The 27,341-nt window shown below is 46.2% G+C and overlaps 1 protein-coding gene across 1 annotated transcript in view; it reads left to right on the forward strand.

Moving 5' to 3' along the window:
• Window positions 1-8,746: 8,746 nt before the first annotated feature.
• SIAH3 (siah E3 ubiquitin protein ligase family member 3) overlaps window positions 8,747-27,341 on the forward strand; it is a 72,615-nt gene continuing 54,020 nt past the window's right edge. The window contains exon 1 of the mRNA XM_082602040.1: window positions 8,747-8,896. Within this exon, the coding sequence (XP_082458166.1) occupies window positions 8,762-8,896 (135 nt within the window). The 5' untranslated portion in view covers window positions 8,747-8,761. The remainder of the gene's footprint in view (window positions 8,897-27,341) is intronic.

Raw genomic sequence — 27,341 nt, forward strand, 5'->3', positions numbered from 1 at the left:
AGACACACAGAAGCAAAAGATAGGAAAATCCATCAGGGCAAATGTTGAAAGTTCCTTGTTTAGGACTCCAGGTCTGAAAATGAGTCTCCATAGCTTTAAGCTCCAGCCTCTGAGCTCTTGTTTCCACCCTGTAGGTCATCCTCTCTTTTTCATAAAAGGTAGCCCATGTTTTCTACTGAAGAGTATTCTCAGCTTACTTCCTACCAGTAGAAGCTTCAGGGTCCAAAGGCCTCTTATCATTTTATACTAATTCTGCCCCTTTCAATCCAATCCATGTGGTACTTCTGCTAGTTTACTTCTCTTAAAAACTTTATGGATCTCCTATGATTCTGGTTGTAGCCCACTCAGACAAAACCACATTCACAAACTCTTCCAAAATAAGCCCTTCTTGACCTTGGGCTTCTATTCACAGTCTTTTCGAGGCCCTTTAGGCTTTCATTAATACTCTCAGCTTCTGTCCACTGCCCAATTCCAAATCCGCTCATAAATTTTAGGGTTTTGTCATGGCAGCACCCCAGTCCTGGAACAAATTCTGTATTCACTATCTATTTCTACATGACAAATTATCCCAAAACTTAGTGGCTTAAAGTAACACTAAACAACTATTATGTCACCGTTTCTGTGAGTTAGGAATTTGAGAGCAGCTCAGTTAGGTAGTTCTGGTGGGGAGTTTCTTATAGGTTGCAGTAAAGAATTTGACCAGAGTTGCAGTTATCTGAAGGCTTGACCAAGGGTGAAGGATCTGCTGCCTAAGTATCTCATCTGCACGGTTAGCAAGTTGGTACTGGCTGTTAGCATGAGACATTAGTTCCTTTCCATATAGGCCTCCCCAGAGGGCTAGTTGAATGTCTTCATGGCATGAAATCCAGCCCCAGAGCAAGTGATCCAAGAGAACAATGGGGAAACTGCAATTCCTTTGATGATCTAGCTTCAAAAATCACACATCATCATTTCCACACTTCATCAGAAGTAAGTCATCAAGTCTGGTTCACATTCAAAGGGAGAGAGATTAGGCTCCACTTTCTGAAGGTGGTGATATATTTTTAAACCACTACAGACACTACCACCAGCAATACATTTGCTAAAGGTAGTTAAATTTTTTGAACTTCTTTCTGTCTTTGGAATACATTTTACTAAGGATTTATAGTCATCTTACTGTGTTCCAAAGTAACTTAAAATTGTCTTTTCTGTGTGCATATGCCACCAACTTGTCAAATAGTTGATTTGTTTTATTTTGGTTTTGACTTTTGAAGATTTCTTTTTTATTTTTGTTTCATAATTTTATAAAATAATTTCAAGGTTTTGAAGTCCAGCTACAGAACAAGATATATTCAGAGAAGTCTAGCTTTATTTTTGCCTCCTCTACCCTCTTCCCTTCTCACCCCTATAAGTAACTTTGTTGTTAGTTTTTTTTGTTGTTGTTGTTTTTTTGTGGTACGCGGGCCTCTCACTGTTGTGGCCTCTCCCGTTGCGGAGTGCCATGGCTCAGCGGCCATGGCTCAGCGGCCATGGCTCACTGGCCCAGACGCTCTGTGGCACATGGGATCTTCCCGGACTGGGGCACAAACCCGTGTCCCCTGCATCGGCAGGCGGACTCTCAACCACTGCGTCACCAAGGAAGCCCTATTGTTAGTTTTTAATTCATTCTTCCATTTTTAAAACATAAATAACAAATAAATAGATATCCCCCACTCTAAGATAAGTATTTTCACGTTATGCACAAAATTCTTCACATTACTTTTTTTTAATCTACCAAGATAACCTGAATTCATTGCTTAGCAGTATTTGGAGATAACTGTCATTTCTTTTTATGGTTAATTGTCACCATTTTATAAATGTATATAGTTTATTCAACCAGTCCCCTATGGAGGGATAATGTGGAGGTTTCTAGTCTTGTACTATTACAAATAGTGCCACAGTGAATAGCTTTATGCATACGTCTTTCTATACTTTTTCCAGAAACCTATTTTTACAGCTATAATTTATTCCATGCTGTGGCTAGATGTACCTTAAATTACTTAAGTCTACTTAAATAATTTTGGACACATAGGTTCTTTCTATTATTTCCAGTAGTATAAGTGATACAACAATGAACATCCTCATACTTAAATATTTGTTGACATTTCTGTTTATATCATAAGAACAGATTTCTAGATATTTAGTTGGTAGGTCAAAGTTTATGAACCTTCTTAGGCAGTTAATGCATATTGTCAAATTGTTTTCAAGAAAAGGGTACAACAAGTACACATTCTCAGAGGTAGTAAATCTCAGTATCTGGCACTGCAGAAATCTGGGGTCAAACCCTACCTTTACCATTTACCAGTTAGGTAACCGTGGACAAGTTAATATTCCTGAGCCACAGCTTTCTTGTCTGGAAACGAGAAGAATACCTGATGGGGTTATTGTGAAAAGGAAAATAAGATATTTGACTGTAGATATACTTGACTACAAAGGCCAACTATTTAGCATAGTGCCTGATATCTACAAAGCATTTAAATGTTTATTATTATTCACATCACCAGCAGAGTACAATGTCCTTCTCAATGAAGATTCATCAGCCCTGGTTATTATTGTTTAAAAATAAAAAGTGCCAATTTGACACATAAAAGATGCCATCTTGTTTTTTTTTTTTTGTCTTTGTTTTTGTTTTTTGTGGTACGTGGGTCTCTCACTGTTGTGGCCTCTCCCGTTGCGGAGCACAGGCTCCGGACACACAGGCTCAGCAGCCATGGCTCATGGGCCCAGCCGGTCCACGGCATGTGGTATCCTCCCGGACCGGGGCACGAACCCGTGTCCCCTGCATCGGCAGGCGGACTCTCAACCACTGTGCCACCAGGGAAGCCCAAAGATGCCATCTTGTTTAAATGCATTTCTTTGATTTCTAGTTCTATTGAACATCTATCATTCATTTATGAATTTTTAAATTTCTTCTTCTGTGTACTGTTTATATCCTCTATCTTGTTTTATATAATTTTAGTTCTTTAAAATGACATACAAGAGTTCTTTATTAGGAATACAAATCTTTTGCTGTCGTAATTGCTGCAAGTATATCCCTCAATATTTTGGGTTTTTTCAATGTCAGTTGTCAGACATTATTTTGACATAGACTTTAACATTTTATGTAACCAAGTATTTGCCTTTGTGATTACTTCAATAAATTTTTAAAATCTTTATGAATACTTCACTACTTCAAAGTTCAATTATATGCTCATCCACATGTTATTTCAGTATAATTGGGGCATATACCTTACATACAGAAAAGGGCATTGATCATAAGTTCACAGCCTAAAGAATTTCCACCCAACAGATATAACCATTGTATTGTTTTCTAGGGCTGCCATAACAAAGTACCACAAACTGGGTGGCTTAAACAGCATAAATCTATTGTCTTGACAGTGCTGGAGACATCTTAGAAGTCTGATGTCAAAGTGTCAGCAGGGTTGGTTCCTCCTGGAGGCTATGAGGGAGAATCTGTTCCATGCCTCTCCCTTGGCTTCTGGTGGTTTGCTGGTCATCTCTGGTGTTCCTGCGCTTATAGATGTACTGTCCCAATCTCTGTCTTCACGTTCATGTGGCATCCTCCCTGTGTGTATATCTCTATATCAAAATTCTCCCTTTTTATATATGAGCACTAGTCATATTGGATTAAAGCCCACACGAGTGACCTCATGTTAACTTGATGACCTTTGTAATGACCCTATTTCCAAATAAGGTCACATTCTGAGGCACTGGGGATTAGGGCTTCAGCATATCTGTTTTTAGGAAAACAATTCAATCCACAATGTTCATGAAACTAGAACACAGATCAAGAAACAGAATCTACCTAGCTTTCTAAAACCTACCTCATGTCCCCTTCAGTCGTAACCCCTTGCCAAGGTTACCACTCTTCTGATCTCCTGCACTGTGGATAACCTATTCTATGTTCTTGAACTTCATATAAATGGAATCACACAACATGTATTCTTTTGCATCTGGCCTCTTTACCTCAAAACTGTATCTGTGAGATCCATCCATGTTATTGCATTGTTGCACGTAGCAGTAGTTTATTCTATTTTTTTATGTAGTGTTTAACAAAGGAAGGAAAAAAGTAATGTAATTTATCCATTTTATTTTTGATAGATACTTAGGTTGTTTCCAGTTTTTACCTATTGTGACTACAGTTGCTATGAAACTATATTATGAATACATTGCAAGGAAAATCCTAGTACCAGTCTTTTGCTAAGCACACGCTCACACCTCTGTTGGGTATATGGAGTGGGCTTTCTGGGTCATAGGGTTCCCATATGTTTGGCTTTACTAGATGCTTCCAAGCAGCTTTCCAAAGTGGTTTCCAGCAGTGCATGAGAATTTTGGTTGTTCCATATGCTCACCAGAACTTTGGGTTGACTTGGACAAAAATTTTTTTGATGAGAAGATGATGATAATGATGATGACAATAGCTTCTCATTAAAGTTATTATGAAAACCAGTCACTGAGCTGGTTATTTTACTTATATTATCTCACTTCATCTTTAAACTACTTTACAAGGGAGTCATTAGCTTAATTTTAACAGACAAACAAAACTAAGTGTCAGTAAGATTACATAATTTACCCAAAGTAACAGTAAGTAGCAATGTAGGCTTTCAATCCAAATTTGTCTAATTACCAATCTCTGAGACTTTCTGGTCCAGATAAAATGTAAATCTGGTTGCTTTGGAGGTGAACGGGAAGACTTGGGCATCGTAGTGCAGCATGAGAGGATTGGTGTGGCTACCGCAGAGGGGCCAACTTAGTGGTAAGAGGTGAACACAGCTCTAAATCTCTACACGAAGGCTAGTTTGTGCCACCCTGTTTTGGGGACATTAACCATGAGCATTTGTTATCAGGGTTAGCTTCAGACATTTCCTGATGGATGATTATTTTGAGGACTGATTCCGAGAACAGATGGGTATGCTTAATATTCAAAAGTAGAGTGATGTAAACCAGTTTTGGGGTAGAGAGTAGGGCAAAAGGTCAGGTCTGGGATTAAGGAAAAGCATCCATAATAGCAGGTCTGTGGCACTGTTCTCACCACTGATGTCAATATGCACTCCTTAGCCCTTTAGCCCTCACTCCCAGACCGAGTGTTCAGGTAATAACAGGATCATCCACCCTTAAGAACATAGCAAGAGTCAAGTCTGCTCTTATCATGTCCTCTGCTTTTGTGACCCTGGATGGTAGGGTGAATATTCATGGGGAAAAATATTTCGTGGAACAGGAAGGAAAAACATTCTGAAGATAATCACTCTTCCACAAAAGACACTCAGTAGACTCAAGTATTGAAAGGCTGCTTTGAATCAGGCACTGTGCTGGGTTCTTCCAGATACATCATCTTAGTCTTCACAATAACCTTGAGAGGCAAATAATTTGCTATTATCCCCATGTTACAGGCGTGGGAACTGAGCCTAAGTGAGGTTTTAAGAAACCTGTCTGAGGTTACCCAGAGGTAGAAACAAACAGCATAATAGTTCCATTCTAACAAGGGATGTAGAAAGAGGAAGTTCGGACCTTCTGAATTATGAACTAGGGGAGTATGGTCACTTTTATTTATTTCTTTTAAAGAAGGCAATAAAAGAATACTGAACGAATACTCTATGACATAAATCACAGCAAGATCCTTTTTGACCCACCTCTCAGAGAAATGGAAATAAAAACAAAAATAAACAAATGGGACCTAATGAAACTTCAAAGCTTTTGCACAGCAAAGGAAACCATAAACAAGACCAAAAGACAACCCTCAGAATGGGAGAAAATATTTGCAAATGAAGCAACTGACAAAGGATTAATCTCCAAAATGTACAAGCAGCTCATGCAGCTCAATAACAAAAAATCAAACAATCCAATCCAAAAATGGGCAGAAGACCTAACCAGACATTTCTCCAAAGAAGATATACAGATTACCAACAAACACATGAAAGGATGCTCAACATCGTTAATCATTAGAGAAATGCAAATCAAAACTACAATGAGATATCATCTCACACCAGTCAGAATGGCCATCATCAAAAAATCTAGAAACAATAAATGCTGGAGAGGGTGTGGAGAAAAGGGAAACCCTCCCGCACTGTTGGTGGGAATGTAAATTGATAGAGCCACTATGGAGAACAGTATGGAGGTTCCTTAAAAAACTAAAAATAGAACTACCATACGACCCAGCAATCCCACTACTGGGCATATGCCCAGAGAAAACCATAATTCAAAAAGAGTCATGTACCAAAATGTTCATTGCAGCTCTATTTACAATAGCCAGGAGATGGAAACAACCTAAGTGTCCATCATCGGATGAATGGATAAAGAAGATGTGGCACATATATACAATGGAATATTTTCAGCCATAAAAAGAAATGAAATTGAGCTATTTGTAATGAGGTGGATGGACCTAGAGTCTGTCATACAGAGTGAAGTAGGTCATAAAGAGAAAAACAAATACCGTACGCTAACACATATATTTGGAATCTAAGGGAAAAAAATGTCATGAAGAACCTAGGGGTAAGACAGGAATAAAGACACAGACCTACTAGAGAATGGACTTGAGGATATGGGGAGGGGGAAGGGTAAGCTGTGACAAAGCGAGAGAGTGGCATGGACATATATACACTACCAAACATAAAATAGCTAGCTAGTAGGAAACAGCCGCACAGCACAGGGAGATCAGCTCCGTGCTTTGTGACCACCTAGAGGGGTGGGATAGGGAGGGTGGGAGGGAGGGAGACGCAAGAGGGAAGAGAGATGGGAACATATGTATACGTATAACTGATTCACTTTGTTATAAAGCAGAAACTAGCACACCACTGTAAAGCAATCATACTCCAATAAAGATGTAAAAAAATATATTAAAATAAAATAAATAAATAAATAAAAATAAAGAATAAAAAAAAGAATACTGAATATTTTCCTGTTGAACTGCTGAAAGCTTGTTCTGGAAAATGAAAACTTTAGAAAGAGAATTCTGGTATTGTAGGTCAGCAACTCTTATTTATGAACCATATTATGAATGGGTCCAGGGACTCATATCCTATAAAAGCATCACATAGATGAGGTTCTAATCAGTTCAAATGTTATCATCTTCTAATTTTGTGCCAGTGCAATTATTCTAGAAAGTACAAAGTTTCCATTTTAATTGGTGCTTGGCTTATTTGTTTCTGAACATATTGGTTTGGTTTTAAACTCAAGTGAAAATGAACACCTGGGCTTTGTCCTGGTTTCAGGAAAACTGTGCATTTTTCCCCCTATACTTTAATCAGTAGTTGGTTTAATTGCCTGACAAGGTCACAGATGTAGGTGTCCCAGGTGTGTGTATGCTTTGCCTACATTACAACCCAAGGACTGTAGCCAGAGTGAAGCGAGAGCCACTCAGGGAGAAGCAATGGGCTCACACTCTGAGCGTAATTCACACCCAAGACTGATGCTCACCCAGGCTCACTGCGTCTGGGCTGGCTTCCCAACGGAGAAACAACCAAAGAGAATGAGAAACACAACACATGCAATTCTCCTGCTTTAGTCCCAAAGACTAACTAAGCCATCAGAGCTTGTTCCCCCCAAACCCTAAGACTCCTCGTGTACTGCTCAGGAGCCTTTCTTCCAGAACCAGTGCGTGGGCTTAGCACCTCTACCAGCCCAGTTCTGGAGAGAGAGGGAGTGCAGTCTGAGGACTGGAATGCCCTCTGCCTGCTCTAGCACAGAAATGTGCTGCTGGCATTCGCAGAGACAAGCAAATGATGTTGTATGTGTGCTCTTAACCTCTATTTTAACGTCTCCAACCATCTAGTGGTTAATTAGCAATTTGCTGCCCACCAATATGCAAATGAATGACAAGCAAAAGCCCTCCGCATCTGTAATTATTTTGCTGATTTACAAGCCACTCTCCTCTCCGTGTAGGTTTTTCTGTGTGTGTGCATTCATGCATCAGGGATTTCATTATTTTTAGAAGCGTACTCTGTACACTTTTATGCTTTAATATTTTCAGGCTTCAGTAATTACAGCATTATAGATATACATACATGTTTTTCCCCCTCAACTCCAAACGCATTTATTTGTCAGGAATGCTTTTTCTCTGATAAAGAGTGGAAAGGCAGATTTATCAAGGGGCTGAAATCCAAACTGCAGAGAGAGTCAGAGCACAAGATTGAAAGATGCACGTTTCTGCTGTTGCCAAATCCTTATCTGGAATCGGAGGAGTCTTGTAATATTTGATTTTCTCCCAAGCAGCTCTGGTGAATCAAGCCGCGATCTGCGTTATCCATCTGCTTACTTTGGTGCAGCGTGTTTTACTATTTGGCGGTTGAAATGCTTTACGTTTTTGCCAGCGCGTTAAGAAAGCCTCTCGTGTTAAATTAAGTCAATTAATAAATGGAGACACATTAAGCAATCAATTTTGTCAGCCTATCTCCCCAGCATTATGTATGGTTGGCTGTAATCACAAGATAAATGCAATGTGCTGATCTATGGTAATGTTCAATGATACATTCTCCGCCAGGCTCAATTCATCAGGGAGTTTCGGTCGGGGAGGCATTTGTTATTGGCTGTCTCTGCACCTCAAGGATAACATTTCTGTCCTTTCGATTGGCCGCCTCGCTGCTGCAAGATTCTAACCGTCTTATTTTGATGATGAATATGAAGGCACACTAAGCCGGGCTGGAGCGTAGTGTCTCAGAGGCTGCGCTCCTTCCAGAGCCCAAGGACTTACAGCTTCCTCCGCTGCCTTCCTGTGCCAACAACCACCCACCCCCTCAAAAAAGTTGTGATGCTTTTCTTCACCCAGTGCTTTGGGGCTGTGTTAGATCTCATTCACCTCCGCTTTCAGCACTACAAGGCTAAACGGGTGTTCTCCGCCGCTGGGCAACTTGTCTGCGTTGTAAACCCCACGCACAACCTGAAGGTGAGTGGCTCTCTCTCGCTTGACGTTCCCGCAGCTTGGGTTCAAGTCCATCCTCCGGGGGCTTCTGTGACCCTCCCGCGAGCGCGGGGAACGCGCGGCAAAGGCTGGTCCGCTGGCGCCAGGACGGTGTTGGGTACCCGGGGCCGGTGCCTCGGCTCATTCTCCCTCTCTTGGTGGTTGGATGCTCTCGGCGACAGTGTGTTGTTTCCCCGACTGGCAAAAGCAACTGGAGTGAGAGTCTTCTTTTTTTTTTTTTTTTTTTTTCCACGCTGTCAGCCCAGGAGTGGGGCGGAGGTCAGAAGTGAGGGCGGTGGACGGCGCAGGGGGCTTGCCCCTCTCTCTCCCAAATATTTGTGGGCAAGTGTTTAGGAGACAGAATTTGAAAAGTTACCCAAATCGCAGTCTGTCCCACGTGCTGGAAAGGCAGGCGAGCACACGGATTTAGGAAGCCCCTCTGGCTGCCGCTGAAGTAACTGGGGTCGGGGTGGGGGGACAGGAACCTCGAGGCAGGGATCTGGGAGTTGGGGGAGAGCGGCTCCTTCTTGAAAGTGTTTTCCCCTTGTGCTCAGACTCGGCGTGAGTGGGGATCGGGGTGGGGGCGGGGATGTCGGGAGGAGTTTGTCTCCTTTCCTTCCTGCGAGCTAGATGCGCCCGGTGCGCGGGGGACAGGAGAGGCAGATGTGCTTCAAGAGTATCGAAATGAAACCGGCCCCGAGCCGCCACTGCCCGCATCACCGCAGGCGCTGCGGGTGCCTCTTTGCTGTGGCCGCCGTCGGGCTGCGCTTCCGACGCCGCGGCGTTTGTGCCTTTAGGTCAATGCCCTTTAAGGGAACAGCCAAAATATGGGCTGGAGGGACCGCTTCACATCACCGCCGAGACTGGGGGAAGTGAATGCAGAGCCCCTGGCTAGGGGAGGCAGGGGAGACGGGAAGGCAGGGTGGGAGGGGCGGTGCGAGGGCGCAGCTGAACTCCCCGCAGTGGGAAAGTCTGAGCCCAATGGGCTCTGTCCCCAAATAAACGATGGACTCGCTTGGGAGTTGCTTTCCTGTTCTCCTTATACCCAAGGCGGAGTGACGGGGGAAGGGCACGTCTGCGGCTGAGCCATGGAATAGTCTCTGCCAGAATAGATCTGTCATTCTGACCACTGCTGTTGGGCAGGAGATGTTGCTTGTTGCTCCACACTTTCTAAACTCCTGCAGTCAGACTCTTCAGCTGGAGCCCTGCAGGCCAGTGCTGAAGGATGCCTCCCTGCAACACCCGCCCCCCCTTCCCCACAATTCCTGGAAGTCCTCAGGAGGGACAGCTGTCTGGAGTCCCTGGGGCCGTATGCCAAGGCCACTCCTGGATGGAGGGGTGATACACTACTTGGGGACAGCTATGGTGCTCCTGACCTAGGAACCGGCTTTCTGTGGTACCCAGCTGTGACTAATACCATCTCCCTCAACTGCTCAGCCTCCCCAATCCCAGTCCCTCCTTCTCTCGCACTCTCTCTCCCTTTCTCCCTCTTCTCCTCCACTCCTCTCTCTTCCCCTCATTCTATTTTCTTTTTCCCTTCATGGCTTACTTTTATAAATGAGAATTCACCCCCCAGTCATCCTTGGCAAAGCGAGTGTATGATGTACCTACTAAAATAGGATTCTGAATTCCATTTTAGGGCCACTTTTGAGACCGCATTCAAACTCCCATTATTTTGTCGCTTTACATTAGTTAGTTGCCTGTGGCAAGAAATTTTGTTTATTCCTGTTTCGCATTTTAAAAGCTTTACAAATTTTTTATGAAACTTAGCATTTCCGAAGTTTGAATTTAGATGGTTCGTTGGCTGCGGCAGATGATGGAGGGGAGGAAGGGTGCTAAGGTCTTGGTGTGGGCTGGAGTGAAAAGCCTCTGTGTGTATGTTTCAGTGATGTCAGCCTGGACATTGACAGGTAGTCCTGCTGCCCGGACTCAGGAGTCCAGAGTCAGTGTGGCAGTCCTTGGGTCAGTGCTGACTGGCTGTGTGACCTTGAATGACTCGATGTCTCTGAGCCTTCCCTTCCTCACCTTCAAAATGAACCTATGAATCTTTAGCCTGCCTCCTCCACGACTCTGTGAGGCTGAAAAAGAGATGATACTCAAGGTAGATGTGCTTTATAATGGTCTCCTCCAAAAAAAGATTACATTATTGTACATAATTTGTAGGGTTCCATTAGGAACTTCAAAAGTTATCACTTAAAGCCTCCGGCCAACCTAGTAACATAAAAATAGTTGACATATGCTTTGAGAGGCTATTTCCCATGGCTCACTTTTTCACGTACATTCTCATTTGGCTTTTCATTTCCTATAAAAAGCCACTTAGAGATTTTGCTCAGATGAGTGTCACTGCACATAAACAAATCAAATCGACGGCCGCTAATGTTACCAGGGGTTGCAGCGGGACACACAGGATTTATGGAGGCTGTACCAGGCGGAGACAGACCTCCGCATCTCAGGTTGTCCCTGGTGAGGACTCATCCAGGCTCCAGGTGGTCCATCAGGTAAGTTTTACCTGCTTCTCAAACCTGAGGGCTAACAACCCTTTGGAGCTGATAAAGGAACAGTTCTCTAGGAGCATTGCTGCCCCATCACTGATATTAAAAAATGCATAAAACCTCGAAAGAAAGTGCTCCTTCTCAGCATTCCTTTCCATAGGCAGACCACAGAAATATGCCTTAGATGTAATAAGCTGTGATCCACATAGGAAGAAAAATTCTTTTTTTAAAGAAAAAAAAAAAAAGCTGTGGCAATGTTAACCCAGAATAGCTATTGATCTGCGGTGCTTCCCCGCATTTTGTATGACAGGCTGGTACATAAAATGGTGACCAAGGACAGAGAGACTGCAACCTTGCTTTCAATTTTCTAGGTTGCATATTGCTACAAAGAGGGCTGGGAAGCCTGTGTTTTTCTGTGTGGAGGCATTTTTTGCACTTTGTCCTTTCCTGAGAATGCTAGCAGTACTTTAGGACCTAAGGCAAGTGCTGAGTTATAATCAAAAGTCACTTACTGAACAGAGAAAATTGTGTATTTACCATGCTTCTGTGGGTCACCTTCATTCTCAACTTTATTAAGGCAATTACTCGGTAACTGGGATTCCTTCAAGCAAGCTGATGCCTTTCCTTCTAAGTGGAAGGCAGAAGCCTTCCCGGGGAATGCAGACAACCCAGTTAAAGCCATGACACTCCTTAAGCCCACCCTACTTTAAAGGGGTGTTTAGAGTCGCTGGCCTGGAATAGGAGGGTCTTCTGCTTCAAGAAGAATCCATAGCAGAGCTGGCTCTGTGGACTGCAAATGGCACTCTGTGTTGCCCTGTGTCTGTCTGTCTGTCTCTGCCTACAGGGATGGCTCCTTAAAGGGATCAGGCCCCCCACTTCTCCTTCCCACCCCATGAAAAGGGACCACCAAGGAGCCGGTGATCTTGGCTGGCTGCCATCTGCTTCCTCATTCATGGAGGTCACTGAAATGTGGCCCATGGGCTGCAGGCTGGCACCGGGGAGGGTGCGGGCTCCTGGTCCTGATTCAGCACTGCTTTCTCCCTCGTGTCCTTTGCTTGTTTCCAAACCAAGAAAGCCTTTCTCTCCTGGCCCCTCTCCCATCGACACTGGCTGCTTGTACAATGCCCTGCCCCGGGCAGCCCTCCCTGCTTCCATCCTATCCCCAGAGGTGCCCTGTGAGGGGTGACCTGGCCAGTCTCTGCACCCAGGCCTCTCCAGGGAAGGGTCTGTAGTGGCAGCCAGACCCCTCTGGGGTCAGTGCTCAGCACTTCCCAAGCGGACAGGTGCTGAGCTGAGGCTGGCTGGGCGACTTCCTCCCTGTAGCCACAGCGCTTGATAAACCAGGTTCTGAAAGAAGTCTAGCAAAACACTTTCTGGCAGACTTCCAAAAGGCCCTCACCAGGGCCAGTGTCCGTTGCTGAGACCCCCAGTGCCCTCCCCAGCATCCAGACCTGAGGGCGGAACCTCCCCACCTCTCCTCAGAGGCTATTCATACCTCCATCCAGCTGGTCCAGTCCCTGCAGCTCTTTTCGATTATTACCCGTTAACCTTGAGTTGACAGACAGACAAACAGACACACACACACACACACACACACACACACACACACTCACAGTCATGCAAACACACACAGTGGGAAGGGCATATGGGACAATGATGGCTTTAATCTGTGCCTGACAGATACTAAATCTAAAATTAGGGCATTTTAGTACCATCACTTGAAGCATCCACGTACCTTTCATTCTAAGACCAACCCATATGGATGAATGTGTTCTGAGTGATGGTGGAGCTGGTGGGCTGGGGATCATCCAAGGAGGGGGCCAAGGAGAGGTGGGGGGACAAAGGCAACCCTCACCTCTACCGTTCATGGGCTGATCTTTGGAGATCCCGCGCCTGCCCTGGGGCTTTCACTAACTCCGCTTGACGTAGCATGGCAGGCAGCTGAAGGAAAGCTAAAGACATGAACATCGTTTTTAGAGATTTAGAGGTGGCCCTGGAGTATTCAGCCTGAATAACTGGTTTAAGGCAGTTAAAGGCTTCTGATAAGATTGTTTCATAGGCAGGGTGTGGGTTGCTCAACTCTTCCTGACACAGCCATGTCTGAGGGTCGCATCCCCAGTCTTCTGGACATTTCACCACCTTCCTTTGCTGCCCGGGCTGGAGGCTCTTCACAGCTCCAACAGTACCTTAGACGGGGGTGGGCAAAGGAGGAGGGAGGAGCTGGCTGTCCTCACTCTGTGAGCTTTATCCTAAAGGCTTTCCCTGGCTGCCTCCTCCAGCCCTTTGGTTTCTGTGAATATTATAAGACATTCTACACTGTAGGCACAGAGCAGTCATGCGGCTTTTCTGGTTACTGGAGATTGCAGATGAGGCTCCTGAGTCACATAACTGGAGGCGCGAGCCCCGAGCAGCCATTCGGTTAGCAGCGCGCTGGTGATGGGGAAGCAGGGGAGGCTGAAGCTGGCGCAGAGGTGACGTGAGCCCCTTGCCTCCATACTGCATTTACCCGGCAGCCCCAGAGCAAATTTTGTGGCTCTCCCTTCACCACGGTCCCTCAAGCTGCAGGGACTGTTTGGAAAAAATGAGAAAACAGAGACTGAAGGCTTTTTTTGAAATCCACAGAGAGGTCAGAGCTATTTGGATGGCTTTCCTGGGGCAAGGCAGAATGTTTCCCTAGCAATTAACAATAAGAAAAAAAAAAGTAACTGTCCGGGATGGTATTTTACTCTTAGCAAAGTCATCTGGACTCAACCAACTGTGTTCCCCAAAGGGGAAAGGTGGCCTGTTTAGACACAAAGTGCCACATGGAAGGGGTTACCTGGAGAATGGAGCTCCATTCTCTATGGCTGAGAGTCATGGGGAGAATGTCAGAACTGGGAGCCTGAACCGTCTTAGTTTACAGTTGAGGAAACGGAGGCCAGAGAGGGGAATGACTTGTATTCTGTTCCTACGGCTGCTGTAACAAATTAGCACAAATGGGGCAGCTGAAAATCAGAGTGATCTATTTCTCAGAGAAATCAGGAGGCTGGAAGTCCAAAGTCAAGGTGTCAGCAGGGCCAGGCCTCTCCAAGGCTCCAAGGAAGAGTCTGTCCCCTGCCTCATCTGGCTTCTGAGAACTCCACGTGTTCCTCGGCTTGTGGCCGCATCCCTCCAATCTCTGCCTCTGGGGTCACATGGCCTCCTTCTCTCCTTTGTGTGTACATCTTATAAGGATACAGGTTATTGCATTTAGGGCCTACTTGGATAATCCAGGATAAGCTTCTCATTGCAAGATCCTTAATTTAATCACACCTTCGGTCATATAATATTCACTCTCTTGCTAGTTAAGGTAATATTCACAGGTTCCAGGCATTAGGATGTGAATATATCTTTTCAACCCACTACTTGACTTTTGCAGAGTCAACCTATTTAGTGACAGAATTTAGGAACCAGAAGTCAGCTCTCCTGATGTCAGACCTAGATCCCCTGCACTGCCCCAGGCTGCCTTCCAATTAGCCCTAACTAAATATCCCTTGCTTGGGTGCATGCTGTGGAAGCAGAAAATTGTGGGGACCCCCCTTCCTGCACCCCATCAGGCCCAGGCCAGCAGTGTGACCCCATGGGCTGCACCACACACCCACCATCTCCCCTTTGTCAGATCCACATTTCAATCTGGAGCCTCTTCATCTTCCTCCCTTATGCCCCTACCCCCTCCATAAATCTTCTTCCCTTTTCTTTTCTGAATTCTTTAAAAAAATATATAATTAACACGGAGGCATGCACATCATATTTAAAAATCAAATATAAAGAGATACACTGTCAAAAGCGTAGAGCATAGGGAATTCCCTGGCGGTCTAGTGATTAGGACTCCACGGTTTTACTGCTGAGGGCCTGGGTTCAATCCCTGGTCAGGGAACTAAGGTCCTGCAAGCCACGAGGCCAAAACAAAAACAAAAACAAAAACAAAAACGCATAGAGCATTATATTTTGCCCTTAGTACATATTTTATAAACCCACCAGGTCAATATGGGGAGAAGCAGTGGGTGTAGGAAAAAAACATGGGCTTTGGGGCAGACAGGTCTGAATTCAAATCCAGGCTGTGCCACTGGCCAATGTGTGACTTTGAACAAATGACTTCCTCTCAGAGGCTCCATTTCCTCCCTCTATAAAAAGGAGAAAAGAATACCCACCTTGTGACCACCTAGAGGGTTGGGATAGGGAGGGTGGGAGGGAGACACAAGAGGGAGGGGATATGGGGATATATGTATATATATATAGCTGATTCACTTTGTTATACAGCAGCAACTGACACACCACTGTAAAGCAATTATACTCCAATAAAGATGTTAAAAAAAAAAAAAAGAACGCCCACCTTCTATGGCCGCTGCAGGCGTAAATGAGTTCACAAAAGGAAAATGTCTACCACAGAGGAGAGAGTCGGTAAATAGCAGCAGTTATTGTCAACACGAGTCATTACGATAAAACTAAAAGCGACTCCTGGGAAGTTAGAGTCGACTCTCCAAAACCCCACCTCCGGTCTTTCTCCGCCTCCCCTCCCTCCCTGCAGGCCTCGGTGCTTGCTGTTCTTGCTGTTCCTTGGTATTCGTGAATTGCCCTTGGCCTTGAAGAGATTTTGAACAGAACAATTTCTTGCCTTACGTAAAAGTCAGATTTGTCCTTACTGTCAAACTTCAAAGAAAGCCCTGAACCCTGCTTGGGTTCTGAGCCCAGAAGTGCAGTGGGAGAGGGGCTGGGGCTGGGAGGACACGTGTGCCTGCGGTGGAACAGGGGCTGAGGACCTGGTGTCCGTCATCGGAGCCAGGAGCCGTGCTGATGAGGCCCCTTTTCCTCCCACCCCAGGACGGGCCCTCGTGACTTATGCATGCCTTCTTTTCATTAGAGGCAGCTGACTAAGCACAGGGGCAAGCTGCCCTGTGAGGGGCGCCTGATCCGGAGGGCGTGGGTCTGAGGCTGAGTGCCACCACTGAGAGATGAAGCGGGGTAGGGAGAGGTAGGTGGGCAAAGACTGCAAGCCCCCTGGGAGACTGCACATTTCCTCTCTGCCCTTCAGTTCATTCTGCCTTGAGGAAGTAGCTTCCCTCTGAGCCGGGCAGGATGAAGGGGGTTGATGCTTAATGGAGGACGCAGCCCCTGGCATCAAGGGCAGGCGAGAGGTGCTCCGACCTTTCTAAGCCAAGAAAGAATTCCTGGATCCCGCTGTCATCAGACACTTTTTAAAAAGCACAGAGGTAGGCCACAGGGCTGAGTTCCCTTACTCCAACCTGAGTTTCTACACACACACACACACACACACACACACACACACACACACACAGAGTCAACGGAGGTTCTGAGATGCCAACCTGTTTGTACCCTGAGTGGTCTCTGAATAGCGCACGATCACAGGGTACAGGGCTTCTCTGGTGGCGCAGTGGTTAAGAATCCATCTGCCAATACAGGGGACACGGGTTCGATCCCTGGTCCGGGAAGATCCCACATGCCGCGGAGCAACTAAGTCTGTGCACCACAACTACCGAGCCTGCGCTCTAGAGCCTGTAAGCCACAACTACTGAACCCACGTGCCACACTACTAAAGCCCACGCACCTAGAGCCCATACTCCACAACAAGAGAAGCCACTGCAATGAGAAGCCCACACACAGCAACGAAGAGTAGCCCCCACTCGCCCCAACTAGAGAAAGCCCACGTGCAGCAACAAAGACCCAATGCAGCCAAAAAATATATGTGTGTGTGTGTGTGTGTGTATATATATACATATATGAAGATCACAGGGTACGAAGCCCAGTGGATGGGGAAACCTGGTCCCCAGCACTGTGGAGGAAAGCATGGAGATGAACAAGATCCCTCTCCCCGACCCAACCTGTAACTGACCACTCCAGCCTCAGGAAAGAGGTAAAAGGGAGAAGATGGTGATGGGCGAGAAAAGAGCAACATTCTAGTTGAGGTCCTGGAGTGGGCTTTGGAGTCACACTGATCTGGGTTTGAATCCAATGCTGTCACTTGCCTTGAGTAATCTCTTTGACTCCCCTAAGCCCGCATTTCCTCAACTATAAAATGATTGTTCTGAAGGTGAAATAGCATGATATACATAAAGTGCTTAGCATAGCACCCAGCACCTACTACATACTCCATAAATGGTAACTATCATTGCTAGTAAGTGGAGTCCCTTAGAGATGTTACCTGATACACAAGATGTGACCAAGATTCTTTTGCCCAACTTGTATGAGTGATCAAACTTCTACTCAAACTGGATGTTGGGGGAAAGAGAGGGATGGGTCAGCAGTAAAAGGACCTGTCTGTTGAGTGACCAAGATTTTGAGCATGGCAGGTCCAAGCTCAGAGAACCAGAGCCATGCTCCAGTTCCAGGTCCTGGTCTAACAGATAAGGCCCAAAGGGGTGATGCCCAAGGTCACAGCTGATGAGGGGCAGGGTGCACTGCTTTTCCTGTGCCACCACACTGCTGGGGGGTAGGGGCGTTGGATAAGGATGCTGCCTGTCTGCTATGACCCACACACACTGGGCATCTTCCCAAGGGGTCCCTGTCCTCAGGACCTTGCCAAGGTATAAACCAGCCGGGTAAGAGTGGGGCATTAAGAAGGCAACGTTCCTCATGTCTCTAGTGCTGGCACAAATACATAGCGAGTGACTGAGATGAGGCTCTACGTGACATCACTCAAGCCAGGAAGTCATAACTCTAGGCTTTCACATAGCAGGGTGGATCAAGTTCTGCTACAAAAGGCTGCATTTTCATCTTGACCTTGGGCCCAGGATGAAAGCACCACCAGAAACCAATCTGAAACCAGCCTAATGTTTTTAGCAGAAGAACAAGGTCTTTGTGGATAATTTAGAATTGTGGTGTAACAGGAAACAGCAGTTCTACTTGCAAGATGCTGTAGCTCAATAATTCCTTGGTCCTTTAATGTATGTTTAATCACGAACCGGTGATTAGGAGAGACCTGTGAGCCGCAGAGCTATCTCCAGGTGGCACCGGGAACTCCAGCCAGGAGACACTGGCCTGTGGAAGGGACAGGGCCCCGCAGGACGAAACTGGAGAGTGTCCTCTATGGAAGGGAAAGGCCATCGCAGACCACGTTTGGGGAGGGAAGACAGGGTTAGCATGGCGTTAGGAAGGCCCCACAGAGACAGAACCAAATCAGATCAATACCAGATTTTACAAAAGACTGGCCAGCCCATCTAGCGATCTGCCCAGCTTTGTAGCCAATGCCATGGTCCCTCAGATCTAATTCCTACGACTTCACCAAGGATGTGCTGGGAAGTCCCAGGCAAGTAGCCACTCAGAGCCTCGCGTTCCCTTTCTATAAATTAGACGTATATCGTGACTTAGGCTAAGCTGGCCACATATCCTGAAATCCACAGACTGTAGTTTTCTGCTGTTACAGTTATGCACACAATAATAACAATAATGATCAGAACAACCACAAAATAGCTACCATTTATTGAAGGCGTGCTATGTCCAGGAACTGTGTTAAATGCTATGCATTTAGTTCTCCCTAGGAAATAGTATATTATCATTCTATCAAAGCAAAGGAAAGGAAGAGAGCTTACTCAATCTTACACAACTGTTTGCGGCGGAGCCGTTTAAAATTAAAATCCTGTGCTTTTAAGCACTTCTTGGTATGTCATCCCTCAGTGTTCTCTTTTCACAACAAACAACTGGCCATAGGACTAATATTGAGTATATTATATTTCATTGAAAAATACTGCGCTAAGATCCTGTCTCATTCACCTTGTGTCTGCATACATCAAACACACACAGATGTCCCAGCTCTTGGGGGCTGATCCTGGGAGGCATGCTCTAGGCTCCCGTGGGCTGCCTGGGGGAATGGACACCTGTGTCCAATGGCAGTGACTTTGTCCCTTCCTCCTGCTTCCTGGAATCACTTCCCAAATAAACCACTGCATCCAAGTTTTTATCTCAAGCTCTGATTTGGGGAAACCCAAGTTAAAACTACATATGTGTTTTTGTTTGTTTGTTTGTTTGTTTGTTTGCGGTACGTGGGCCTCTCACTGCTGTGGCCTCTCCCGTTGCGGAGCACAGGCTCCGGACGCGCAGGCTCAGCGGCCATGGCTCACGAGCCCAGCGGCTCCACGGCCTGTGGGAACTTCCCGGACCGGGGCACGAACCCGTGTCCCCTGCATCGACAGGCGGACTCTCAACCACTGCGCCACCAGGGGAGCCCTGTGTATATGTTTTTGAATTAGCTCACGTTTATTGAGCACTCACTAAGTGCTAAGCGTGATGCTAAGTGATTTACCTGAATTGTCTTTTTAAAAATCCTCAGAACTACGCCAACAATCTATCCCCAAATTACACATGAGGAAGCTGAAGCACAGAGAGATTAAGTAATTTGTCCAAGGCTGCATCCAATCAGTGGTAGAGTTTAGCTGGTGCTTTTAATCTTTGTTAAGCTGTCTCTCCCTCTCGGTCACAGAACTGCTTACCTGGAAGCTTCTACAAAGAGCCTAGCCTTCCAATTCAGGCTCGATAAAAATTATGATTTGCATAAAATACGTGAAGGACATCTTGGCAACAACTTTACTTAAGTGCACGACTCAGAATTATCCTGCAGAAAAGGAAGTTTGTGCTCCATGATCATTTTTTTAAATGGATTACATGGCTGGACAGGAGGACAGATCATCTGCAACTAGCACGGACCCCCAAATCTGGGACATGTGATCGTCTTGTCAATTCCTCACTTGCTTCTCAATGACAGTGGGAACTAGTTGACCACGTCAAAAATGCAAACGTTCTCTAAGCACTGGGATAGCATTAAACAGGCCACTTTTTCTCTGAGAAAAGAAGAAAGAAATCTTTTCAGACAAAAGCAAAAATGTCCTTCAAGAGAATGTGGCTCTTACCCTGTCACACCAGTTCTCTGAGAGATCCAGAGGCCTTTGAAATTTCCTTTCCCATTAGCAGCCATACTTTATTACTAAATTTATTTTTTTTAACTAAAATCGAAGAGGAGTGAAATTTTAATGACCATTTTCTACCTCACTTCACTGAGCCTCTACCTTGATTAGGGGAAGGGTCGACCCTTCCCCCTAATGCTCTTCAAACATTTCCTTTTTCCAAAACTGCAGTGGGAAGAACTGAGTTGAGGGAGGTGTCCGGGTGAGAGGTGAGCCTCTGGGAGGAGAGCGGAGTGATGTTTGTGAGCTTTGTTCCCAGGGTACAAGCTGGAGCCGCAAGGGGCAGCATCTATACTGATTTCAGGGGGCGCGAGGAAAACGCTCAGCCAGGCGCTGTGGAGGGGAGGCCACCAAGGTAATCCCCCAGAGTCACCTCATCCAGCAGCTCTGACATCTGGGGAAAGTCACAGAGGCTGCAGAGGGCTGACGGGGGATACTGACACGAAGGAACTAAAGGAATTCTGCGAGGAAAGTGCCTCAGACTTGAGCGATGTGCCATCACCACCATTCCGAGCCCCGCATGACCCCTGCTCATCCCCACGCCCCTCAGGGTGACAGGCCTGAAGGACCACAGCGGGGGCAGGGGGCTGGCACTGGCGCTGCAGGCACCTCTGCCGACCCCAGCCCTGCCCGGCCTCCCCGTGAGCAGGAGAGCTGATGAGCACATGAAGAAGCTGCCTCATTGAAAAGACAGTCTCTTCAGCAAGTGGTGTTGAGAAAGCTGGACGGCCTCAGGTACATCAATGAAGTTAGAACACATCCTCACACCATACACACAAATAAACTCAGAGGGGCTTAAAGACTTAAATGTAAGACATGACACCATAAAACTCCATAAAACTCCTAGAAGAGAACATAGACAAAAAAACTTTCTCTGACATAAATCGTAGCAATATTTTCTTACATGAGTCTCCCAAGGCAAAAGAAATAAAAACAAAAATAAACAAATGGGACCTAATCAAGCTTATAAGCCTTTGCACAGCAAAGGAAACCATCAACAAAACGAAAAGACAACCTACAGATTGGGAGAAAATATTTGCAAACAATGTGACTGACAAGGGCTTAATTTCCAAAATATACAAACAGCTCATAGAACTTGATATCAAAAAAACAAACAACCCAATCAAAAGATAGTCAGAAGATTTCTCCAATGAAGACATACAGATGGCCAACAGGCACATGAAAAGATGGTCCACATCGCTAGTTATTAGAGAAATGCAAATCAAAATGACAATGAAGTATCACCTTACATGGGTCAGAATGGCCATCATCAAAAAGTCTACAAATAATAAATGCTGGAGAGGGTGTGGAGAAAAGTGAACCCTCCTACACTGCTGGTGGGAATGTAAATTGGTGCAGCCACTATGGAAAACAGTACGGAGGGCCCTTAAAAAACTAAAAACAGAGCTACCATATGATCCAGCAATCCCACTTCTGGGTCTATATCTGGAAAAGACAAAACCTCTAATTCAAAAAGATACATGCACCCTAGTGTTCATAGCAGCGCTCTTTACAATAGCCACGGCATGGAAGCAACCCAAGTGTCAATCAACAGATGAATAGATAAAGAAGATGTGGTACAGATACACAACGGAATATTACTCAGCCATAAAAAAGAATGAAATATTGCCATTTACAGCAACATGGATGGACCTAGAGATTATCATACTGAATGAAGTCAGACAGAGAAAGACAAATATTATATGATATTCCTTATATGTGGAATCTAAAAAATAATACAAATGAACTTATTTACAAAACAGAAACAGACTCACTGACATAGAAAACAATCTTATGGTTGCCAAAGGGGAAAGGGAGGGATGAATTAGGAGTACGGAATTAATAGATACACACTACTATATATAAAATAGATAAACAGGGCTTCCCTGGTGGCGCAGTGGTTGAGAGTCCGCCTGCCGATGCAGGGGACGCGGGTTCGTGCCCCGGTCCGGGAAGATCCCACATGCCGTGGAGCGGCTGGGCCCGTGAGCCATGGCCGCTGAGCCTGCGTGTCCGGAGCCTGTGCTCCGCAATGGGAGAGGCCACAACAGTAAGAGGCCCGTGTACCGCAAAAAAAAAAAAAAAAAAAAAAAAAGATAAACAACAAGGTCCTACTGTATAGCACAGAGAACTATATTCAATATCTTGTAATGGAAAAGAATCTGAAAAAGAATATATATATGTGTGTGTGTAACTGAATCATTTTGTCTACACCTGAAGTTAACACAATATTGTAAATCAACTACAGTTCAATTAAAACAAATAAATAACAAAAGACAAAAAAACAGAAGCTGCCTCATGAAGCCCAAGTGATACATCTGTTTATGGTAATTCAATAAATGCCAGTTGGACCCTTCTCAGCGTGCTTGCTGACGTCGGTGCCAGACACCTGAGGCTCTCCAAGAACCCAAGAGAAATGAGAGCAGAAAGGAAGGCTCCCAGGCACTCACCACGGCTCCATAAAAACGCTCGGCCGAGGAGGCTTCCTCAGAACCCAGAGGCTGGAGCCCTTATCCACGGTCTGGCTCCGTTCCCACGGGGTCTTGGGCAAGTCATTTAACCTTGGCTTCTCCATCTGTCAGGTGAGAGGTGACACTTGCTCTGTGCCTCCCTCCTGGGTGACCTTGGTGTGCAGAGGACCGCTCTTCACTACTGACCTCATCCACACGTGGTCTCTTTTCAAAGGGGTTTGAGACAATTGAAGCCAAATGGTAGCGTGAACAGGTGAATAAAATGGAAGAAAAGTGGAGGACATGAGTAGTTAATTGGAAAGCTCAACCCATTTATTGTGACAGAAACTTAGTAGAAAAGTGAAATTCTACAGATGTATTTCAAACACCTCTCAGTGTACTGGAAAGATCATGGCCTTTGGACTCAGATGTGGTTTCAAATTTAGTTCTAGTCTTCATAGCCGTGTGACCCTTGGCAAGTGACAACCCCTCTGAGCTTCATTTTTCTTGTCTATAAGACAAACGCTGCAAAGCTGGTGGAGGAGTAAATGTGACAAATACATGCAAAAGCACCTAGATCAGTGCCCAGCACGCAGTAGTGCCCTCGTGGACGCTGATTTCTTTTTGTCTGCCTTCCTTCCTTCCCCTTTTCATTTTTTTCCCCATGGTAAATAAGGAAGTCTCCAGGAAACACTTCTGGCATTATTTGAATAGTGGGTTAGATGAAACTCTCTGAGAATGAGAAAGTATGAAATTACGAAAGGAAGAGAGCCTTGTCGTGCAGGGAAGGGAGAAATCTTCAAGATGAGAAATGACTCAGTTAACTTATCCAAAGTCACCAGATGAGTCTTTTACATTCTCTACATCATATTTTTGTTATCTGGGTGTAGAATTAATACAATAAGTTCTCTCTACACCTGAGATCTCCCAAGGGTATCTGGGAGTCAAACAGGGAAACCTGGGAGGATGTTTTTTCCACGTGAAGCTGGGAAGACCAGGGGCAGGGTCACTGTTAGGGAGGGCAAGGGGTGCAACTCCAGACGGACGTGAAACGTTGCAACATCAGGATGCCTGGGCGGTCTAGGGGGCGCTGGGACCTGCCAGTCCCCTGTTCCTGGAGCTGGCACTGGACGGCAGATGTCTGCACATTTTCTACTAACCGATTATAAAGTAAAGATGATACGGCTTCCCTGGTGGCACAGTGGTTGAGAGTCCGCCTGCCGATGCAGGGGACACGAGTTCGTGCCCCAGTCCGGGAGGATCCCGCGTGCCGCGGAGCGGCTGGGCCAGTGAGCCATGGCCGCTGAGCCTGTGCTCCGCAACCGGAGAGGCCACAACAGTGAGAGGCCCGCATACCGCAAAAAAAAAAAAAAAGAAAGTAAAGATGATAAATGCAGCTCCTTCTTGCACTCTGAGGTCACGTGGGTGTGTCCAGGCAGGCAAAGAGACAACCAGCAAAATTCCAGGCAACTGGCTGGTATCAGGGATGCACAGCAGCAGGAAGCAGCCCGTGCCGCCTCCTCTGTGTAGCCTGTCCTGATAACCCCTCTCCCCAGGGAGAATCAAACCTGCCTTGTCCGCCTCAACTGAATTGATGTTCATCACAGCCCTCAGACTCTTCCACTCTATGCAACCATTTGCACATCTGTGTCCCTGTCACACACGGTGAGACCCCCCAAGGCTCTGTATCCCCAGGCCTAGCGTAAATGACCGTCGCACACTAGGTGCTTGGTGAATGCGGGTCTAATTAATAAACGGAAGGCTCAGGACGGTAAGAACATGGTAAGGAAGCGGGAGAACCGAGCGGGTTAGCAAGACAGAGGCTCAAGAGCAGGGAAAGAGACAGAGCCTGTCTCCTGAAGCCCACGCTAAGCTGGAAACTCACGGGGAGGACAGTCGGGTTACAAGGCCAGAGCTAGACGAGCAGTGAAATTTGGCCCAAGCCCCGCAGGGCCCTCCTGCTTGAGGACAGTGTTGGGTTTCTGAGCCTGGACTGGGTCTGGGCTCACAGTTGGGATCAGTGATACAATCAAGTGTAGTGTGATGCTGAGGGAGGGACTCTGGAGCCACACTGCCTGGGTTCAACCACTGCCTCCGCAGCTATAAGCTGTGCAACGTTGGACTTGCAACCTAGCTTTTCTCGGCCTCAGTTTTCCCATCTGTAAAATGGGGATCGTAACAGTAGTACTTGCATCCTAGGATTGTTGTACGGGCTGTTGCTGTCCTTACCAGATGCAAGGAGGGCACACTTAGCCCACAGGTCCTGACCGTGGTGCAGTGTAGGAGGAAAGAGGAATCTAGTGGGTTCTGACTTCTATCCACTCTATTATAGCTGCTCTAACTTAAACTGGGTAGTTGATCATCTGCAGGTCAGTTCTCTCTCTACATGCTGCTGAGAAATGTTTTAAGGTCCACTTTGGGAGAGTCTGGGAGTCACTACCATGATGGTGCCACGGGTACTTTTAAAAGAACATGGGTTTGGGCTTGGTTTGCTGGTGTATTCAAATGAACCAGTGGGCTTTGTGGTTTAGGCTTTCTGTCTTTATATTCTACCTAAAAGGGACAAAAGAACATTAGAAAGCTCCTTTAGATGTTAAAGTTCCTTTTTGTTTTTAAAGGCACATTTACTGTGAGCCAGGCACGCTGTTCTAATTACAAATATTAACACACTTAATCCTCAAAATAACCCTGTGAAGTAGGGCAATAACTATCACTAGTATACAGATGAAGAAAGAGGCAGAGAGAGGGTAAGCACTGTGTCCGCAGCCACACAGCAGTGAGAGGTGGAGCCAGGAGCATGAACTCAGCAGCCTGGCCCCAGAGCTGCTCCAGTGTCTCCTGTTACACCTGTTATGCCAGAAGATCTAAGTTTGGGTAAATTCACAGGAAGGTAAGCGGGCCTCTCCCAGCCCAGGGTGGGTTGAGCTGCCTGATGGTCCTGGGGTAGCTCTGTCTTTCCTGCTGGAAGGAAAGGAGAATCCCACAGACCATATCAGACTCCCTGGGTTGACTCCAAGTGGCCCAGCTTTGGAAGGGAAGTTCTGTGGCCCCCCCAGAAAAGGAGCTGAGAACCCAGGCAGACAACCCCCATGAGGTCAAGGACACTGCCTACCAGCTATGGGGCCTGAGCTCCCAGGGAGCACAGCCCTGTAACCTGAGACCTTAGAGGTAGATCGCTTCTTCCCCTTGGTTTACTATTACCTCTCAGATGGTACCCGACTCAGACAGAGGACTGGGGGCCAGGGGGACTTCCTCCCTCTTCTCAGCAAGTGGAGGGAGCCCCACGGATGCTGGTAAACAGGTGTATGTGATTGCCAGGCCTTCACAATTGGACAGCCTTTCCTTTCCCCTGATAGAGGTAAATGTTGATAACTCAGTGATGATGATAAAAATTGTAAAGTGCCAGGCACAGCATGTTTAGTTACAAAAGCCAGGAAATAATTGCTGCAGCCTTGCCGCTAAGAAAACCAGTTGTTGAGTCCAGGATAATTCTAGTAAGAAATTGGCACCCAGGGATTAATTGTTTAGAAGGTAATGACCGCTACAACCCAAATTAATGAGAACAGAAGGCAGTTTCCAATTTGAATCTCAGGAATGAAACAGACCTTGCCAGGCTGGCTGATACAGAAAAAGAGAATGGAGGACTTTTTTTGTTTGTTGTTTTTTTTTTTTTTTTTTTTTTTTTTGTGGTACGCGGGCCTCTCACTGCTGCGGCCTCTCCCATTGCGGAGCACAGGCTCCAGACGCACAGGCCCAGAGGCCATGGCTCACGGGCCCAGCTGCTCCGCGGCATGTGGGATCCTCCCGGACCGGGGCACGAACCCGTGTCCCCTGCATCAGCAGGCGGACTCCCAACCACTGCGCCACCAGGGAAGCCCCGACTTTTTTTTTTTTTAACCTCACTAGTGATTGGGCGAAAAATCAGAAAGCATTTTGCAAGAACAGCTTCTGAGAAGACTAGCCAAAAGTCTGTGAGGATGCCTCAGGAAAACTCTTGATTGATTAGTGAAAGCCTGGCTGAGCTCATCCTAGAATCCCTGAGCAGGTCTGGGGGCAGCAAGGCAGGGGTGAATCATCAGCACGCTGGGGGAGAGGGAACGGGTGCCAGGCATGGAAACAGACCCGCCCCTGACACTTCAGCTTGACCTTCAGCAGATCACCTCTCCTTTCTCAATCTGCTCCTTCCTGCAGACCTGGGATGGACTGCAGTACTTACCCTGCCAACCTCCACGGCTTATTGTGAGGGTCAAACAAGAAAATACCTGGCAAAGTGCTCTGTGGTCTTTAAATCACAATGTGGGCGAAGAGTATTATTTGGATAAATTACCTCCTTCCACATCCTTTTGTTTGCTTAGCCCTTGTTGTTCTAAAAAGGACTCAAGGCAACCTGCCTATTTTTTCCTCATTTCTTGCAGAGTCATAAGCACTCTGTAGAAAAATTGTCATGGCGAGCAGTGTTCAGCCCCAGAAAAGACCCAGGATGGTTTGCTGGGTCCACTGGACAGGAGTCTGAGGGTCCCGGTGGGAGCAGAACCCTTAGCAGGTCTTCAGAGCA

Source organism: Mesoplodon mirus, assembly GCF_964341445.2.
Source record: "Mesoplodon mirus genome assembly, chromosome: 17".
NCBI lineage: Eukaryota > Metazoa > Chordata > Mammalia > Artiodactyla > Ziphiidae > Mesoplodon > Mesoplodon mirus.